At 44.7% G+C, this 13,988-nt stretch overlaps 1 protein-coding gene across 2 annotated transcripts in view; it reads right to left on the minus strand.

Moving 5' to 3' along the window:
* Positions 1–3,252, minus strand: part of Spire1 (spire type actin nucleation factor 1) — a 158,448-nt gene extending 155,196 nt beyond the window's left edge. For both annotated transcript variants that reach the window (XM_042683667.1, XM_042683666.1), the window contains exon 1: positions 2,875–3,252. In XM_042683667.1, the coding sequence (XP_042539601.1) occupies positions 2,875–3,175 (301 nt within the window). In that variant the 5' untranslated portion in view covers positions 3,176–3,252. The remainder of the gene's footprint in view (positions 1–2,874) is intronic.
* Between the last annotated feature and the right edge of the window lie 10,736 nt (positions 3,253–13,988).

The raw sequence follows: 13,988 nt of genomic DNA on the forward strand, positions 1-13,988 counted from the left end.
CACTAATCTGCCTAGAAAGCTTAACTCATTACCAACCTTAAGATTATTTAAGATAAAAATGCGGCCATCATATTTTAAGTATTGGTTATAAATCTAAAATGAATAGTCCATCAAAAAAACTGAAAGAAAAGTTTGAAGTGATTACTGTCAGATGGGTATTTTAATTACTAGAGGACTAATGAGTCTAATCACTAATATTCCGCCATTAACAGTCCTTTGTGACATCTCAGAAAAATCAATGTTCTAATCTTATGACTATCTAGGACATCTCCTAAATTTCATCAGTCACCACTTTCTAAAGATACCAAAATGTGAGCTGAATGCCAGTGGGTCACGCTGGTGAGGCTTCACAGAGCTCACATGCTTGTGATACCTCAGTCACCGGGGTGTGAAGGGGAAACCTCATTAAACTGGACCTAATAAACCTTCCCCACGGTAATGTCCATCACAACCATACTGCATAAACATTGGGGAAAATCAAGTGCTAAGCCAACTACAAAGAAGCATAAATCCTCTAGATTCCAAGCCCTGAGTTCAAGCTCCAGGACCAGCACCAAAAATGAATAAATAAATAAAAGTAAATTGTGGCCTGGGAGGGTGGCAGAGCACTTGTCTAGCATGCACAAAACCATGGATTTACCCCAATACCAAAAAAGAATAGAGGAACTTTAAAAAGGTAAAAAATTCAGTTACTACTATATCCAGTCCCCAAACAAGCTAGTAAAAGCAAGTAAAGTGCTCTTTCTTTTCCTGGGCTGAGATGGAGTGATAGTGGTGGTGGTGGTGAGGGTCAATGTCACTCACTTGAATGAATAGCAGTAGACAGATTCATTGGCTTCAGGACTGAGCCAAATCCACTTCACACTGAACACAGACATGGCACCACCCATCATCTGCTAGACCAGTTCTCAACCAGGATAATTTTGCGTGGTCCAGATGGCAAGGTCTGAAGACTTATTCTCACGATTGAGGGAGGGGTTTACTGGCATCCAGCCATAAAGCCTGCAGTGCTGAGATTTGAGGTACCACATAGGACAGCCCCACAACAAAGAAGTATTGAGCCAAAAATGTCAGTCAAGCCATAGTTTAGAAACCATGACCTGGACATCTGTCCTGATTCAGAATTAAGATACCATGGAGGCACTATGGTGGTATGACAAAGGACCATAGGATAAAAAGGTCAATAAAGTATTTGTCACTTTACATTTCTTACCGAATTTACACCTTGCCCAGATTTTAAGTTCCCTAACCAAAAGGATAGTACCCTACCACTTTGAGCCTCAACGACACTTCCAGTTTCCTGATGGTTAACTGGAGATAAGAGTTTCACTGTCTTTCTGGCCTGGGCTTGATTTTGAAAGGCAATCCTCAGATCTCAACCTCCAGAGTAGCTAGGATTACAAGCATGCACCACTGGCACCCAGCCAATCTAACACTCTTATCTAAGCAACACACTAAAGTTTAAGACATATAATCATGAGATTTGTTCTTTCTGGAAGCAACCATTCCCAGTGATGCTTCAAAAAGTGAGCTGCACACAAATTCTTTTCCTCTTGAAACAGCGAGGGGCTGGGAAGGTGGCTCAGTGGTAGAGTGTTTGCCTCGAATGCATGAGGCCCTGGGTTCGAATCCTCAGCACCACATAAGCAGAAAAGGCAGGAAGTGGCACTGTGGCTCAAGTGGTAGAGTGCTAGCCCTGGGCTGAAGTGCTCAGGGACAGTGCCCAGGCCCAGTTCAGGCCCCATGAACGACAATAAAAATAAAACACCCTGACACTGCTTCCCTGCATTTTAAAAAGGTGTCTTCCCATGCCATCTTAAAATACTATAAACAAGCAAAACACCAAGTACTTCCCACTATTCTATCCAATACACAAACACAAAACAGATGGAATCTGAAGACTATTTGAAATAAAAATTATTTCAAAAGAATCCTTAAAAGGCTGGCTTTATTTACATCTCATACAATGTACACATTTACCAATTTAATGGGATATCACTTGATATCCCATTAAAGAGAAAATGTTTAAGTTTCCTATGTATCCCTTCAAAAAGTAAAAACAACACAAAGGCGATTAACTAAAAAAGAAACGTACAGATGTCTGGTGGAATGAAAACATAATCTTGAATGCTTTCATCAGTTTAGAAAAGGATTTCCTTTACACGTCATTTTTCTGACTATTCTGGGATCACATCTTTCACCTGAAGCATTTTGACAATTTCTTGGAGAGAGGGTGGATTGTTTTTCTCTGTTTTTAATCGACCTGCCTCTCAGAAGACGGCATTTGGTAAAAACCGGGTAGGAGCAACCAATTATCAACCTCTCCTCATCCTCAGTGAGTCCGCCTGGCTGTGTGTGTCACCGTTCGGGGGACAGATCCTCGGGAATCTGCAGGAGACAATAGCTAACCGAACCCGTGTTCGCCTTTCATCCGCTTTCTGGTTTGCACCGCAACGAACTTTAGCACACCGGTGAATCCGTGTCCTGACGCCCACGACCCCAAGCCCCTCGTCTGGGTTTCCATTCCTCCCCAGGAACAGCAGAACCCTCGAGGCGTCCGAAGAAGCCGAATAGTCACATTTGTAAACACCGGGCGCTTCTTTAGAAAGCTGTCATCGTCCTGCCTCGGAGATCTCACGCGGGCTCGCCGGTACCTGAGCCCGGCACCAGCCCCGCGCAGGTGAGCGGGCTCCGCGGGTAAGCCCGGCCGGGGCCCCGGGGCGGCGGGCAGACAGCCGGGCGCAGGCCCAGCCCTGGCCGGACCCCCGGCCCCGGCCCTCCTTCGCTCGCGGTCCTCCCCTCCCTCCCCCCCCTCCTCTCCCGGGTCCTCCCCTCCTCGGCCCTCCCCGCCCCCGGCCGCCCGCCGGGCCTCACCCGCGGCGGGGGTCGGCTCTCCCTCGTCGCCGGCGGGCGCCAGGGTGACGGCGCCGTCCCTCCAGACGCGGATGTGCGCGGCGGAGCGCACGCGGCGGCGGGGCCGGCGGCGGGCGGCGGCGCGCAGGGAGCCGCAGCACTGGTAGCACACGGCCCACGCCTGCTCCTCGTTGATGGGCTGGTTGTAGAGCCGCAGGATCTCCGCCAGGCTCAGCGAGTCCTGCGGGCCCGCGGCCGCGCCGAGCTCCGCCGGCTCCCCGCGCGGCTCCCCGCCGCCGGCAGGGCCTGCCGCCTGCGCCATCCCGCTCGGTGCGCCGCGTCCGCTCAGCTCCGGAGCATCGTCTCCGCGCGCCGCCGCCTCCTCATCCCCGAACCGCCGCCGCCCAACCCGGCCGCGCGCCGCCGCCGCCACCGCCGCCGCCGCCGCCGCGGGGACTGGGCGGGGGGAGAGGCGGGGGCGGGCGGCCCGGACGCCGGGCGGCCGCTCGATGCTGCCCAGGACGCCGCCGCCGCCGCCGCCGCCGCCGCCGCCGGCCGCCAGCGACGCGATGGCGTCCGCTCGCCCCGCCCCGCGCCCGCCCCGGGGGGCCGCGCGGGACCGCGCGGCGGAGATCGGTGACGCGGGCGAGGGGGCGCCGCGCGGCCGCGGGCAGTGACGCGGGCCGGCCGGGGGCGCGGGGCCGGGGCGCCGGGTCGGAGGCGGGGCGTGGGAGGCGCACAGCCGCGGGCCCGACCCCGCCCCGCGCGCCAGCGCCCCGCGCACCCGCGCTGGAGGGCTGTCTGTCCGCGGTCTCCGCCGGACCCGGCTGGCTGGAAGTCCAGCGAGGACCTGACCGCACTGAGCCCTCCCGGAGGCCCGCCGAGCCGCCGAGCAGGGCTGCGGACTCCGCCGTGCCCGGGGCCGCGCTGCCCCGCACCCTGCGCTGCTCATTTTCAGTCTTTTCTTTTTCAAGTCATGGCCTCGCCGGGTGACCCAGGCTGCCCTTGAACCGGAGATCCTCCTGCCCCGACGTCTCCCATAACATTAGCCCAACCACTAACTACTATCCGTACTGGTGACCAAACTCATCCTAGCCCAGTTAATCCAGTCTGCTCATAGGATTGGTAGTCACAGGAGCACCTCGGAACTGAGGGTAATTAGCCCTGGAATGAAAAGAAGGACTCCGGGGCTCCTCACTCAATCCACTAAGAGTGCAATAAAATATGAAAGGGATAAATAATTCTTAAATAAAACAATCACTCACTGGGCAAATGACTTTAATTGGTTACAGGTTAGTCCTGTAACCCTAGCGTTAAAAGCATCAAGCAAGAACATTATTATTTACCATCTTGTTTGACATGAGAAACTATTGCTGAACAATTAAGTCTTGCAAGTAGAATCACTAGTTTGTTCATGTAGGTTACCAATGTACATACAGCAGGGATGGAGAAACAAAAGCAAAGGGTCATAAAGGAAGAATAAGAAATGGAGCTCTGGGAGAGGAAAGAGCCCCCTAGACAGCTCATAATTCTACTGCAAGAGATGTAAAACAACCCCTTAAAAAGAATCACTTGAACTGCGAGCTGGTGTAATCCTAGCTACTCAGGAGGCTGAGATCTGAGGATCACGGTTCAAAGCCAGCCCGGGCACAACAGTCCATGACACTGATCTCCAATTAACCACCAGAAAACTGGAAGTGGCGCTGTGGCTCAAGTGGTAGAGTGCTAGCCTTGAGCTGAGGGACAGGGCGCAGGCCCAGTGTTCAAGCCCCATGACCACCACCAACAACAAAGAATCACTTGTAGGTTTATAATTTCAGCAGTATTTGTGTGCCTTGGTCCCAGTAAGCAAAGACCTTCCTGATTCTATGTGTGAGATATATATGCATCTGTTTTTTCTTCTCAAAAAACATGAACATTCTCAAATGTTGATATTTTTGAAAGTTTAACTTGTATGGACCTTGAAAATATAAAAGGGTTTAAGAGTTTTTATGCAGAAAACAGTGAAATGGTCTAGTGGACAATACTGCCACCTTCTGGCTATATGGAGTATTGTCCCATTACACTTGGGTAGCTATAACCAGATATTTTTGTCCTTGCCTTACCCCTCACTGTATTGAAAGAGCAGCAGCCACTTGCTACCAACGGAGGGAAGAGGGAGGGAGTGAAAGAAACATTATGTTAAAATCCAAATTTTATGGGTGTGTATGTGGGGGAGGGTTATTGCGGTGGGGGGGGGCGGGGCGTTGTTTTAGCTCATGGGGCTTCAACTTAAGGCCTGGGTGCTGTCCCTGAGCTCTTTTGCTCAAGCTAGCCTTCCCACTTCTGGTCTTTTGGTGACTGATTGGAGATAAGACTCTCACAGACTGTCCTGCCTGGGATGGCTTTGAATGGCAATCTTAAGATCTCAGCCTCCTGAGTAGCAAGGATTACAGGCTTGAGCCACCAGCACCGGGCTTAATTATTGTTGTTGTTGTCATTGGTAATAGGATTACAGGCGTGAACCACCAGTGCCAAGCTTTAAATGTTGTTTTTATGAAGTTGTTTTCATTTTTGTGTGTTTGGTACAACTTGGATCTAATGTTGAGGAAAAGAAAGGTAAAGCTAGGCACCGGTGGCCCACACCTGTAATCTTAGCTCCTTAGGAGGCTGAGATCTGAGTATCACAGTTCAAAGCCAGCCAGGACAGGAAAGTCCAGGAGACTCTTAATCTCCAATTAACCACCTGAAAACTGGACGTGGCACTGTGGTTCAAGTGGTAGAGCGCTAGCCTTGAGCTGAAGAGCTGAAGGACAGCGCCCAGGCCAGAGTTCAGACCCCATGACTGATTTTTTTAAAAAAAGAAAAAGAAAGAAGTGCAAAAAAACAAAAAAAATCAGGAGTTTAGTGCTGTACTCTGGATGCTTCATTCGTTTTCCCATAATACAGCTCACCTTCATTGCCTTTCAACAAATATCACTTGATCAGTTCAGTGCATTACATATCTTTTTTTTTGTCAGAGGGGATTATCGTAACTTTTACCTTGCTTTTGGACAGGCAGATTATCAGAAAATTAAGGTCAGGGAAACATTCAGGAGATCAAAAATGATGTAAACACAGTTGATTAACTGAGAACTTCCCCCAAATCAACCAAATGGATAATATGTAGGTGGGAATTTAATTTTTTGTGTTAGAATTTGATTTTTTTAAGTTATTGTTTGTCGATTTACAAACAGGAACCCATCTGTCACAAACTTTGAATTAGGTGGGTGTTGAACCCAGCACCTTGAGATCTACTGCTTGAACTAAACAAACAAAAAAAAAAACCTAAATAAACAAAAGGAGAAGAATTTTGCATCTCTGCCAGAACTGGCTTGAAACTGGCAATCCTGCCTCAGCTTCCTAAGTAGCTGGGATTAAAAGCATTAACCACCACACCTGGCTAAAAGATGTGTCCTGGGGATTGAACTCAGGGCACTGTCCCTAGACCATTTTTGCTCAAGGATAGTTCTCTACCACTTGAACTATAGCTCCACTTCCAGCTTTCTATTTCCTTTTCTTTCTCTTTTGTTAGTTTATTAGAGATAAGAGGCTTATGGATTTTACCGTCCAGGCTGCCTTCAAACCACAATCCTCCCATCTCAGCCTCGTGAATAGCAAGTAGTTAAGGGATGAGCCACTGCTGCCCAGCTAAAAGATGTATTCTTTTTTTTTTTTTTTTTTTGCCGGTCGTGGACCTGAACTCTGGGCCTGGGCGCTGTCCCTCAGCTCTTCAGCTCAAGGCAAGCGCTCTACCACTTGAGCCACAGCGCCACTTCCGGCTTTTTCTGTTTATGTGGTGCTGAGGAATCGAACCCAGGGCCTCAGGCATGCAAGGCAAGCACTCTACCACTGAGCCACCTTCCCAGCCCTAAAAGATGTATTCTTTAAAACAAATTTATTCTAGGGTTTTTTCCTTTTCCTAAGCGAACCTTTTATATGTATAAACACATTTTGACAGGGAAAACATCATGACTCTGAATCTCAGAAGATTGCACACAGAAAAAGGTCTATTTTGTTTGGTTTTATTTTGCCAAGTATGAATCATGGCTATTATATACTATATTTAAAGTCTTTGGCCTTGTGTGAGCTTGTATGTAATTAAGTCAAGGCAAGATGACAACTAGAATGTTATTTGATGTTCTTTCTGTACATAGAAGGAAAAACTTTAAAACAATAGCTACTTTCTATTATAATTCTAGTCATTTATAGGCTAAATCTTTGACATTTTCTGTTCAATGATAGTACAAGGGTATGGTTTTCAGTATCATTTTTAAGTATCCTATGGATTTTTTTTTTTGATGCCCGTACTGGGACTTGAACTTGGGGTCTGGACACTGTCCCTGAGCTCTTTTGCTCAAGGCTAGCACTCTACTACTTGAACCACAGCTCCACTTCTGGCTTTTTGTAGTAAATTAGTAAATTATGAACTTTTCCTTCCTAGGCTGGCTTCAAACCATGATCCTCAAATCTTAGCTTCCTGAGTAGCTAGGATTTATAAGCATGAACCACCAGCGCCTGGTTCTATGGAATTTTTACAAGCTCCATCACTCATCATTGTAAAACTCTAACCATTCAAAGCTGACATGGTTTCCATGTGCAACAGGTTAGCACCTTTCCACTTTCTCATCTTCAAGTTTAAAGATTCAAATTCAGTGAGCATGGCAGTACATGCCTGTAATCCTAGCACTGTAGGAAGAGGCAGAAACATCACAAGATACAGACCAGTCTGGGCTACAGAATGAGTTCAAGACAGCCTAGGATTTATGTAATAAAACCCTGCCTCAAAAGGAAAAATAATTATTGTGTTTGATATATTTTGTTCCATTTTCTGTCATTGATTTTTATCTGGTGACTTCTCTTTGGTTTTGTTTTTTTATTTTATTTATTTATTTATTTATTTTGGTCGGCCGTGGGGCTTGAACTCTGGACCTGGGCGCTGTCCCTCAGCTCTTCAGCTCAAGGCGAGCGCTCTACCACTTGAGCTACAGCGCCACTTCCGGTTTTCTGGTGGTTTATTGGAGATAGGAGTCTCACGGTCTCTCCTGCCCGGGCTGGCTTTGAATCGTGATCCTCAGATCTCAGCCTCCTGAGTAGCTAGGATTACAGGCGTGAGCCACCAGCGCCCGGCTTGGTGACTTCTCTTTTGATTGCCAGTACTGAGCTTGCTTGGCAAGTGCTCTATCACTTAAGCCACACCTCCCGCTGGAGTTTTAGTGGTTATTTTGGAGTTAAAGTCTCATGGACTTTTCTGCTTGAGCTGGCTTTGAGCCTCAGTCCTTCAGGTCTCAGCCTCTTGACAAGCATGAGTCATCAGTGTCAGTGACTATACTTAATGAGTTTTCTTCATAGTTAAAATGTGTGAACAATTCAAACAAGTAAATGTCTCCCAGGTAGAAAGATGTGACAAGTAGTGACATACATTACCCTGTGATTTTTTTTCCTTGTTTTTGTTGTTTATTGACAAGAGACTCCTTGTAATCACAAGGAGTCCTTTGTGTAGAATAAATGTCCTTCATGCTTCATACTCTAGATGTGTGGCTGAGCTGCTCCAAGTCTTTGAGAGAGCAAGGGCTTGTGAGAACAGTCTGTGGAGCTCAAGCTTATCCTCCTAGACTCTTGTAGACAATTGCTCCTAAGACGCACATTTACCTAGAAAAGTGCATCGAGGAGGAGAAATATAAAACAACTTTTTCAATGTTGTAATCTAAATTTTCATTGCCCATAACTATACATTATATACATTGATTTTTAGTGTTTAAGAAAAATAGTTTCAGCGGGGAGCTGGTGTCTCACATCTGTAACCCTCCCTACTCAGGAAGCTGAGATCTGAGGATCCTGGTTTGAAATCAATTGGGGGAGAAAACCCTATGAGGTCCTTATTTCCAATTAACCAGCAAAAAGCCAAAAGTGGAGCTGTCGCTTTAGTAGTATAGCTCAAGCCTTGAAAAGGGCTTGAAAAGCCAAGCAAGAGCTCCAGGTCCTCAGTTTAAGCCCCAGAATGGGGCTTAAATTGATTTGGAAAAGATTTGGAATGGATTTTAATTTTAGGCCATCCACTATTTTATGAACATGGACATTACAAAGCTAGACAACTCATTATTACTAGAGATAATTCCCATATACTTCTATTAACAACTTTCTGGACTGTGATCCAAGACCAGCCTAAGACAAAATGAAGACCTTGTCTGAAGCAGAAAATCCTAAAAGCAAAAGCCTGGAGTGGCTCACGTTGTGGAATGCTTGCCTATGCAAGACCCTGAGTTCAGTCCCCAGTATTGCCAAAGGTCTGATGTTCAACAAAAACTGCCTTAAAAATGGAGAATTCTCAATAGAAAAAAAGAAGTGTATAGAGGATAGGATATGGGAATTCTCTGTACTGGTTTTGCAGTTTTCTCTATTTTGAAACAAAAATTTCATTCAACAATGAACAAAAGGCAATAAAATCATGCTGGACCCAGTCCTGGGTACACTGAAATATTGAAATAAAAATAACCCTTTGCCTAAATATCAATTGAAAATGAAGAATGTTCAATAATATTAAAAATCCAGAATTTTGGCTTCAGATCACATCACACTTAGCTAGTAAAATAAAGCTAAAATATTTTTTCCCAAACCTCCATTGTTCATTTTTTTTTCTGGCCTTATAAAGAAATGATGGCAGCAGATCGATAGTGGCACATGCCTGTAATCCTAGCTACTCAGGAGGCTGAGATCTGAGGATCATGATTTAAAACCAACTCAGGAAAATCCATGAGACTCTTATCGCCAATTAACACCAAAAAAACTCAGAAGTACAGCTGTGGTTTAAATGATAGAGTGCTAGCCCTGAGGAGAAAGAAAACTCAGGGCACCCTGCAGGACCAGCACAAAAAAAAGAAAAAAGAAAAAAGAAAGAAAAGGAAAAAGATGGTCTTGTCTGCCCCCACTCCAATACAAACACAGAGGTATTGCTCTTGCCACCAAGGTGCTCACCTCGTGAGAGACTCATTGCCCCACTAAGATCTTGTGAGAAACATAAAATATGGTTTCCTTTTAATTCAGTTCAGTGAATGGGCTAAAGCATATTCTATACCAAAATCAGACAAAGCCAAAACAACTATAAACCAGAATTTCTCACACATATAAAAATACTATTCCAAGCTGGGCACCAGTGGCTCACGCCTGTAATCCTAGCTACTCAGGAGGCTGAGATCTGAGATCACGGTTTAAAGCCAGCTGGGGCAGGAAGTTCATGAAACTCTTATCTCCAATTAACTACCAGAAAACTGGAAATGGTGCTGTGGCTCAAGTGGTAGAGCACTTGCCTTGAGCTGAAGAGCTGAGGGACAGCGCCCAGGCCCAGAATTCAAGCCCCACGACCAAAAAAAACAAAAAAGAAAAAGAAAAAAAAAACTATCCCACAAACTTAAGGTTGATTTAATATTTGAAAATCAGTTGTGTTTATGTAGTAGCATTATATTAATAGAATATGAAGCCCAAAATCATGCAAAACATGAAAAAAGCACCTTGATAAAATACATTTCCTAATAAAATCATTTCTTTAACTGTAGAGAAGAACTTCTTAACCTGATAAAACCCTGTTAATATACACTGAACTAGAGGATAGTGGATGCTGTCCCTTAGACCAGGAAAAAGACAAGATAAATCTCATATTTTTTTTATTAGCATACATTAGTCTTACAAGGGGGTTTCATTTTCCCAATTCCATTTATGTATACAAAGCTCCTTGATCATAATCACCCCTCTGTCTTCTTCCTCTTGCTCCCTTTCCATAAGTCTAAGTAGCCTTGTTCCGTTTTCACACTTGTATATATATTGTCTGTATTTGCCCTCCTCTTTGTCTACTAATATGACCCCTCCCACTATTTATTGCCAACACTCCAGACAAGAAATGTTTCCTAATATTTTTTGTATGTTGTTTAAAGGGTTGTCATCATGGTGTCTCACACAAGCATCACACTAAACTTTAATCCAATTGATCATATATGCATATTCACATATGGCCCTTATGGCTTATGTATATATTTATATTTTAGGTCTAACATCTATATGTCAGAGATGTAGATGGTTTAATATGATGGTTTCCAGGTCCACCCATTTCCCTGCAAATGACATTTCCTTCCTTCCTTCCTTCCTTCCTTCCTTCCTTCCTTCCTTCCTTCCTTCCTTCCTTCCTTCCTTCCTTCTCTTTCTTTCTTTTATTATGAAAATACCATACAGAGGAGTTACAATTACATGGGCAAGATAATGAGTACATTTCTTTATATATATATATATATATATATATATATATATATATATATATATATATAAATGCAAGGCAAGCATTTTATATATATATATATATAAAATATATATATTATATATATAGATATATAGATATAGATCATGGTGCCTGAACGCTGAGCCTGGGCACTGTCCATCAGCTCTTCAGCTCAAGGCTAGTGCTCTACCACTTGAGTCACAGCACCACTCTTCAGCTCATGTGGTGCTGAGGAATCGAACCCAGGGCCTCATGAATGCAAGGCAAGCACTCTACCACTGAGCCACCTTCCCAGCCCCAATGAGTACATTTCTTATCAAGCATTGTTGCCTCTTCCTTTGTTTTCCCTTCCTATCCCTTCCCATCTCCCCGCCCCATCTCCCCCCTTCCCTCACCCCCCATCCATTACCACCACCACCACCACCACCACCCCCTGCCCACCCCTGCCCCAGCCAAAGTTGTAAAGTTCAGTTTTCCACATAACAACTTGTACATCTCATTGTTGCAATGGGTCTACCTGTATCCCTATTTAAACGATTTGTTTTTTCCCTTCCTCTCCACAAATTATACCAACATCAAATACAGTGAAAACAGGGGTTATATCATGGGGGGAGGGCCTTTCTTTCTTTCTTTCTTTTTTTGCCAGTCCTGGGGCTTCAACTCAGGGCCTGAGCATTCTCCCTGAACTTCTTTGCCTCAAGCCTAGCACTCTACCACTGGAGCCACAGCTTCACTTCTGGCTTTTTCTGCTTATGTGGTACTGAGGAATCGAACCCAGGGCTTCATGCATGCTAGGCAAGCACTCTACCACTAAGCCACATTCCCACCCTGACATTTCTTTTTTGTGGCTGAATAATATTCCAGTGTGTGTGTGTGTACACCACATTTTCTTGGGGTATATATACATTATTACAACCCATCAGTTGTAGGACATGGACTGTTTCCGCAGCTTGGCTATGGTGGATAGTGCCACAATAAAAATGGGTGTGCAAGTGTATCTATTGTATCCTGACAGTCCTTTGGTATATGCTCAGGAGTGGTATCACTAGATCATATGGTAGTTCTATTTTTAGTTTTGTGAGGAACCTCCATACTGATTTCCATACCAGTTGCACTTGTTTCCATTCTTACCAATACTGCATTAGGATCCATTTTTCCTTGCACCCTTGCCAACATTTGTTGTTGCATGTGTTCTTGATGGCCACCATTCTGACAGGAGATGGAATCTCACAAAGATTTGCATTTGGCTAGAGATAGTGAGCATTTCTTCATATCTGTTGGCCATTCGTACTTCTGTTGTGAAGTATCTGTTCAGTTTATTTTCCCATGTATTAATTAGGTTAGAGATTTTGTGTGTGTGCGCGCGCATGTGCGCACATGGGTGCACACGCACATGCAGGTTTGGGGGCTTGAACTCAGGGCTTGAGCACTGTCCTTGAGGTTTCTTGTCAGGGCTAGAGCTCCACTCACAGCCTTTTGCTGATTAGTTGGATAACAATATCACAGACTTCCTTGCCCACATTGGCTTTAAACCATGTTCCTCCTATCTCAGCCTCCTGAATAGCTAGGATTACAGGCATGAACCATCAATGCCAGGGTGAGGATGGGGGTTTGGGTTTGTTTTTTAAGCTGGTTTTGAATTCTACTTATTAGATCCTCGTCAGGATCATTAGAAAAGATCTTTTCTAATTCTATAAGCTCTTTTTAGCTGTGACTATGTTTTGCTGTGCAAAAGCTTTTTAGCTTGATTGAAGCTCACTTGTCAATCCTTTCTCCTATTTTCTTTCATAGTCCTATTCAGGAAGATGTTGCCTATGCCAACCAGTCCTAGTGTTCTTACTCTTTCCTGTAGTGGTTTAAACGTTTCCAGTTTTACTTTAAGGTCTTTGATTCATTTTGAATTGGTATTAGTAGAAGATGAGAGACAAGGATTCATAAGGGATCTGGTTTCAATGTTTATCTCTTCTATTTAGCATTATGCCGGGAGGGTGCTAGCCAGGGCAACCAGGCAAACAAATGAATAGAAGAGAGCAAGATTTGGAAGGCAAAAGTAAAACTGCTTCTTTCATAGATGACATGGCTAAGGAATATGTTGAAAACAATTAGAATAAGTAAATTCACCAAGATTGCAGGATATGTATGATAAATATACACTTGCAATGAATTTTATTTTGTGAGATTGTGTGTGTGTGTGTGTGTGTGTGTGTGTGTGTGTGATACTGGATTTTTTTTTTTTTTGGTTGGTCGTGGGGCTTGAACTCTGGGCTTGGGTGCTGTCCCTCAGCTCTTCAGCTCAAGGCAAGCGTTCTACCACTTGAGCTACAGCACCACTTCTGGTTTTTCTAATGGTTTATTGGAGATAAAAGTCTGATGGACATTCCTGCCCAGGCTGGCTTTGAACCCTGATCCTCAGATCTCAGCCTCCTGATTAGCTAGGATTACAGGCACGAGCCACCGGCACCCGGCGATACTGGATTTTGATTTTAGGACCTTGTATTTGCTAGGCAGATGCTCTACCACTTAAGCAACTCTTCTATCCTGCAATGAATAATTTGAAAATAAAAGTAAAGAAACAAGTCCAGAGTTGGGGTTGTAGTTTAGTGGTAGAATGCTTGTGCCACATGCACAAGGCCCTGATTTTGAACTTAAAGAAATGTCAGACACTGGTGGCTCATGCCTGTAATTCTAACCTATAATCTCAGGAGGCTGATATCTGAAGATAGTAGTTCAAAGCTAGTCCAAGCAGTAGAGTCCATGAGACTCTATTTCCAACCATCCAAAAGCCAGACATAGAGCTGTGAATTAAATGGTAGAGCATCAGCTTTGAACAAAAAAAATAAGGGACAGTGCC

The sequence above is a fragment of the Dipodomys spectabilis genome, unplaced genomic scaffold (genome assembly GCF_019054845.1).
Source record: "Dipodomys spectabilis isolate Male_0828 unplaced genomic scaffold, ASM1905484v1 ptg000083l, whole genome shotgun sequence".
Lineage (NCBI taxonomy): Eukaryota > Metazoa > Chordata > Mammalia > Rodentia > Heteromyidae > Dipodomys > Dipodomys spectabilis.